The sequence below is a fragment of the Triticum aestivum genome, chromosome 5B (genome assembly GCF_018294505.1).
Source record: "Triticum aestivum cultivar Chinese Spring chromosome 5B, IWGSC CS RefSeq v2.1, whole genome shotgun sequence".
NCBI classification, from domain to species: domain Eukaryota; kingdom Viridiplantae; phylum Streptophyta; class Magnoliopsida; order Poales; family Poaceae; genus Triticum; species Triticum aestivum.
In genome coordinates, this window is record NC_057807.1 from 598493847 (window position 1) to 598500143 (window position 6297).

Below are 6297 nucleotides of genomic sequence, written 5' to 3' on the forward strand. Positions count from 1 at the left end.
GGCGGTGACGGCCAGCACAGGGCGGTGGGCAGGCCGATGCGCGGACGGCGGCAGGCATGATGGGCCACCTTGGAGCGCGTGGCTGTCGGGTCGGAAGAGAGGCCAGTCGGTCGTGCTGGTGTCGAAGTAGAGGCGCGGTGGGTCGACGAGGGCAGCGGGCGACGCAAACCAATCAAGCCTAGATCGGAAAACCAAAAAAAAACGCCGATCAAAGTGACCAACGGGAGAGAGAAACAACTCGGAGCAAAGACTCAGAAAAAAGACTCTCTAAGGCAGTCGGTCAATAGGACAGGCGGACGAACCCTAGGTACGGGCGGCGCGGCCCCCGACGGCCGTCATGGAGGCCGACCGCCCCCGAGACGGCGCGCGGGTGCGGAAGCGGCAACGGCTAAGATTTAGGATTGAGATAAGACTGATACCACGTTATAAGGGATAAAGAGGGATTGTTACGGAATATGATGGATGTATTATTGAGCCTCGAGGGCAATTATATATTGAGTACAAGATTTGAAGGACAAAACGCTTCTCCTAAAAATAAGATAAGAGACGGATTACAAATTCTAGACTATCAAACATATAACCCAAATATATCTCTAACACTGGGCACACACTTTGGCACTCGGCGAAGACGAATTTTCCAAGTGCATATGCATATTGTTGATCAATTGATGAATACGTACCTTCTATTTTTCTACTGGATCATAATTGCCCATAAGTGTGCACGCATATCCATCCATCAACGATCCACTGGTAGATTGCTATTTACTGATGTTTTATACATCAGCCAAACCTCCTGATTGTATCTCTCAGAGCTGGCTCCAGTCGAGTAACCTAAAAGCATGGTTAATAGTATAGCTAGTTGTTATCTATAGCCAGCCTTATAGCTGGCAAGTACAATAGATGTATATAAATTTATAGAGGTAATATCACCGTAGGTCATAGAACTTGTGTTCGATGTTCAGTTTAGTGCTACAATTTTAGAAATACGATGCGGTCACAAAATACGCGTGCGGATGCATCAGAGTGTATAGCCCCATGTGTTAGTGAGTGGTGATGCTTGGCTGACTTATTTTTACACAAAACACCATAATATATTTTTTTATTTGCGGGAAAGCCGGCCACACTGTACCATAGGAGAAAAGCTAAAAAAAATAAAAAAATAAAAAGTGTATATGTACAGTAAACTTGATTGTTCAAATGTCACTCTGTTTTACCGCTATGTCAAACCGTCCTCTTCCCGCAAAAAAAAAAACCGTCCTCATGTGCAATTAGCATCACTCACATTGTTTTACTGCTCCACTTGTAAGTATCGTGTGTTTCTTAAAATAAAACCTTCTAAATACTGTTGATGGCATTATATGTTGATCTTAATGTGTCAGACTGTCAACCTACCTGAACATGACCTCTCGTCCTGCTTATTGGAATCAACTGTAGCAGTGCGCGCCTCTACATGTTTCAGGTAATAAAAAAAAGGACCAGTAAAATAACTTAAATGGGCTGCAGATGTACACCCACTGCTCATTGATGCGAAAAAATAAATGGCATTTAGGCTCCACTCTAAGTACACCTAATTTTGCTATCTATACATGACATACGAACGGGATAGGTTGGTTGGCTAGAGTGGCATCCCTCTTTTTTTAGACAAACGCGTTAGCATCGGCCGTCCACCAACCAGTCCCACATGTAAGCATCACAGGTTGGCCCCATGTGCCAATACCAATAGGTCCCACGTGTCAGCATCTCAAGTCAGCCCCGCATGTCAGCACCAATAGGTCCCACTAACCTATCTCAGGTCGGTCCCACGCGTCAACACCGGCGAACTAACGGTCAACAGCTTTGACCAGACAGCCCGGCACCGTTTGATCTTTTGTGAGGCGCGTATGAGGGCAAGTAAGCACACTTAGATGGGCGGGCGAAAACTGAGCAGAACTAAGGAAGGAGGGGAATGAAATATAAATCTTGTTATCAATCGGTCTACTCCACGACTGAATCTGCCCTAAGGGGAACTGATACTATGGTATACAACAACAAATTGATGAGATCAAGTTCAGAGTTGGTGTACAAGATCAGCATGTCTTCCCATGTGGTGAGCTTGAATTTTTCATAGCTACAGAGAAGATGGAGGAATCATAGAAGGCCGGAAGGATGTACTTGAGAGACCAATGACACGAGTATTTCTCGGTTTAGGGAAAAAAAAGAGGTCAGGGCCACTTCTTCTAACACTGTGAAAAAACTATGGTTTTGAAGATATTATGGTTTGGTGAACTGAAGTATTTGTTGACGCCAAACGCATCAAAGTCTTTTAAACAGTGGTTTCTAAAAATACCATGGTATTTTCCTAAAACTCCAAAAACCCTGTGGTGCCAAATGATGCCTAAGTGGTTCAATTTTGTCAACATGACCACAAATATTATCATACATGACGTGATGAAGGTTATATAAAGCACTATCCATTGGGTGATTCATGCAAGAGTGGAACTCAGTAGAGTAGTTAGGGTTATGGTAGGGTTGAATGGATGAATGGGACTGGACCACGGATATATAGATAACGAATCTATGTGGTCGGGCTACATGCATAGGAATATAAATAAGATTTTGTATTGTGTAGATACAGATTCATGGTTCCTTATGTTTTTCTACTACAAGTCATCATTGCTTTTCAGTTTGATCATGCAAGTTTCAATTTACAATTCCGTAATTTTCCATTCCAGTTCATCCCTTTTGGGCATAGCCCACCGAACACATGTGTGTAAACTCACGGAAACAAAGTGCGCCGACCCCGTAATGTGATGCAACAAATGAAATGCATTTGCCATACTCCAAACTGCATTAGGACATGAGTGCACAGGTGTGATAAGTTGACCACATCCAACCTCGTTGGGACTTCAACTGACCATCAGACACCCCGACTTGCTTTTCGCGGTCTCGCGGGTATGCCCTTGCCGGTGTAAGTTTTAGATACCATGGTTCAAAGGAAGCTACGCGGCACGACCACCGTTGGGCACGATCTCTCAGAGTCTTTTGCCCAAGGAGTGAAAGGTGTTTTTCCGATGCCACTCATTCCGAACTTTGAACAAGCATGCGTGCACGGTACCATACACGCACGCAACGTCTCATGCCTACACGGAGTTATGTGATTAACTGCCTATGGTCTAAACAGAGCTTGGCAGTTTCAGTATCAAGCAAGAAGTAGTTTGTTTTTGAGAAGAAAGAAGTAGTTTGTTGGTAGGCTGAGCGACGTGACGGGTGTGTGTGTGTGTGTATATAGAGTGGGGATGAAAAAGCCGGAGGGTTGGGCTTGCAACTTCCGAGTGGCGGGCCGGGAACAAACAGAGCCCGTGAACAAATCTTTAGCCCATGTGGCCCGGGCAGCGTGCACACTGATTCCGACCGTTGGGGTCGCCTCGGGTGCGCGCTCTCTCTCTCTCTCGCTTTCGGCAAAGCCACGCGCACTCATCTCCCCGACCGTTGCCAAAAATTCCCCTTCAAAACCTCCCACGCGAACCTCGCCATCCCCACCCAGGCCGCGAATCCACCGCCACACGCCCCACCCCACCCTCGCCGGAGAAGAAGGACCCATCCCGTCCAATCCGCACGCCAGCGCAGCCCATGGCCGACGCCGCCGCGCTGGTCGCCGTGCCGCCGCCGCAGGCGCAGCAGCGGCACCCGCTGAGCCAGATCGCGGCGAGCGGGACGCACCGGCTGCTGCTCAAGCAGTGGCTCAAGGAGGAGGACCTGCTGGCGCGCCGCGTCGCGCTGCGGGAGGCCCGCCTCGACGGCGCGCGCAAGGAGATCGCCTTCCTCTACTGCGCCTTCTTCGCCTTCCACGCCGCATCCGTCCTCGTCCTCTTCCTCTCCGCCGCCATCCCGTCCCCCGGCCCGTCGTCCTCCTCCTGCCGCCGCTCCTGGATCCCCTGCCTCGTCTCGCTGCTCGCCTCCCTGGCCATGCTGTGGGCGCTGCGGTACAAGGCGGACACGGAGGCCGTGCTGGAGCGGGTGCTGGCGCGGGAGCAGGAGGACGCCGCGCTGCTCGGCCGCTGCGTCGCCGAGCTCAAGCGCAAGGGGCTCGAGTTCGACCTGCTCAAGGAGGTGGACGCGCTGCGCAGGGCCAAGGCCCTCCGCGTCGAGGCCAAGGCCGGCGCGGGCGGCGCCGACGGACCCAGGCGCTGGCCCGCCAGGGACCTCCCCGTCTTCGCCCTCTTCGCCGCCGCCTGCGGTGTCCTCATGCTCACCAGGTTCCTGCTCTGCAACTAGGCCGGGTCTCACGAATCATGGTCCGTTCCGTGTTCGTCAGGACTTCGATCGCTGGATCGATTCATGAAGCCTACTGTTCTGTTCGTTCCTGCAGAACTGTTTGTTCTGCGAATTTTGATGTCTGTAATAAGGAAAAGGTTGTCATGCGTTCGATTTTGTTCTGTGGTCCTACCAGCTGAGAACAAAATTACCCTCTCAAACCTCAGTGTTAATGACCATGAAGATATATGTCAATCCCCTAAATTTGATCCTCTTACATCCTTGTGCAGGATTGTGATTGTTCAGTGATGTTTGATCCTCTTACATCATTGGGCTGTTGTGCTGGATTGTGATTGTGCATGATATATGTTACTACCTCAAATTGATCATCTTATTGCATTGTTCTCGTGGAGGATTGCGATTGTTCTGTGATGTTTGTCTTCCACATATCAGAAATTAAGTTAGCGAGATAACATTGGCACCCCAATTTGCCATGATATCAAATCAAGCCATCTGTTACTGGGATACAATTTGGAACGTTGTGGGAAACGTTCAGAGTAAATTACCAAGTGTCAGAGTTGGATGCATTTTGGAACATCATGGAAGGTACGGTGAAGGAAGTTAAAGCAGTCTTAAGGAAACCAGGTGTATTTTAGAAGGGATAGTGCCAGCTCAACTCTAGTTCCTGAATCTATTCTCCTCCTTTTGATTGCCCTTTACACCTGAAAACTCTTGACAAACCCGATTCCATGCAGCTTCAGATGCAAGCCTGATAAAAGGAAATTGCAAACCAAGACAAGTCTTCAGAAGTGGTTAGCTGATTGCAATCGGAAACCAAACAACATCATGGATTTACACTTATTATAATTAAAAAGATGAACTGTGTTTACAAAATTATCATGGTATTATTACCATGAGAGTTGTGTTGGTTTTTGCTTGTGCATGTACCAGAGGGAAAAATCAAAATATGTGCAATCTCCATACAATTACCATAAAGATATCAGTTTTGCTAGAACTCATCTAGATGAGATATAATTTGGTCTCATTCACCTTTTATAACCATTGGATGTGATGCTATAAGATGCGTGTGTCCTAACATGGGCTGTATCTATTCTTGTTTTCAAAGTGAATGAGACCAAACTATATCTCATTTAGATGAGTTCTAGGTACTCCCTAAAGATATACTGTAGCAATCACCATGAGAGATATTATTACTGTTAGCAGCAAAAATATCTGAAGAACTCAGCCCGGTTTCTGGAAACCAAAAAGATACTGTCCGCTTTCCATCGCCTGGTGCTATCATTTTTGGAACATTTGAGGAAGAAATGTGCAAAATCAGTGAGTTGCTGCAAGTGCCATATTTGGTGTCCAGTTCGCCTTGCATCGAAAACCATTCTTCAAGGAGTTTTTGGGGGCCCAACTCTATCTAGTTTTCCTGAATCTATACTCCTCCTTTTGCTTGACTTTTGACACCTGAAACTCTTCCATCACATCAGAAACCCAATTCCAATCAGCTCAAGCCCGAGAAAGCAAATTTTGCATACATACCAAGCAACGGTTGATTATCACAAACTAATACAGTATTCATTACATCGATTTGCACATCTCATAGAAACGCAACTGTGATCACAAATCATCACACACCAGATCACCATCCCGTCCTCCTTCACAGTGAACACCTCACAAGAAACGAGCAACAAATTACTACTCCATGTACACGGGGACACACCACACCACCCGGTAATAATCAACCAAACCCAATAAACAACAACACCAACGCTCCATCGATCAGACGGCGTCGGGGCCCTCCTTCTTCACCGGGACCGGGGCCGGGTACGGCCCCGGGGACTGTCCGGCGACACCGGGCGGCGGCAGCGGCGTGCCGTAGATCTGTGCGCCGACGCCGGCGCGCATCTCCTCGCGGCCCTTGTGCTTGCCGAGGAAGTAGCAGCCGAAGCCGAGCAGGACGGTGAAGAATATGAAGGGCAGCGAGATCACCAGCACGAACCCCATTCTCCTCCTCCCGCCCGGATGCTTGAGCTTGACTGCTTACTGCCTGGACGT

General features: G+C 48.3%; 2 protein-coding genes across 2 annotated transcripts; one reads left to right on the forward strand and one right to left on the reverse strand.

Moving 5' to 3' along the window:
- The first annotated feature begins 3486 nt into the window (after positions 1 to 3486).
- Positions 3487 to 4627, forward strand: LOC123117077 (uncharacterized). The gene has a single exon (XM_044537921.1). The coding sequence runs from the start codon at positions 3610 to 3612 to the stop codon at positions 4252 to 4254; it is 645 nt and encodes a 214-aa protein (XP_044393856.1). The 5' UTR covers positions 3487 to 3609; the 3' UTR covers positions 4255 to 4627.
- A 1121-nt stretch (positions 4628 to 5748) lies between these two features.
- On the reverse strand, positions 5749 to 6291 carry LOC123117078 (uncharacterized). Its single transcript, XM_044537922.1, has one exon. The coding sequence runs from the start codon at positions 6244 to 6246 to the stop codon at positions 6022 to 6024; it is 225 nt and encodes a 74-aa protein (XP_044393857.1). The 5' UTR covers positions 6247 to 6291; the 3' UTR covers positions 5749 to 6021.
- Positions 6292 to 6297: the final 6 nt, after the last annotated feature.

What these genes read in the sequence shown, in the direction of transcription:
- LOC123117077 (XM_044537921.1), top strand. Translation starts at nt 3,610, where the DNA reads ATGGCCGACGCCGCCGCGCTGGTCGCCGTGCCGCCGCCGCAGGCGCAG.
- LOC123117078 (XM_044537922.1), bottom strand. Translation starts at nt 6,246, where the DNA reads ATGGGGTTCGTGCTGGTGATCTCGCTGCCCTTCATATTCTTCACCGTC.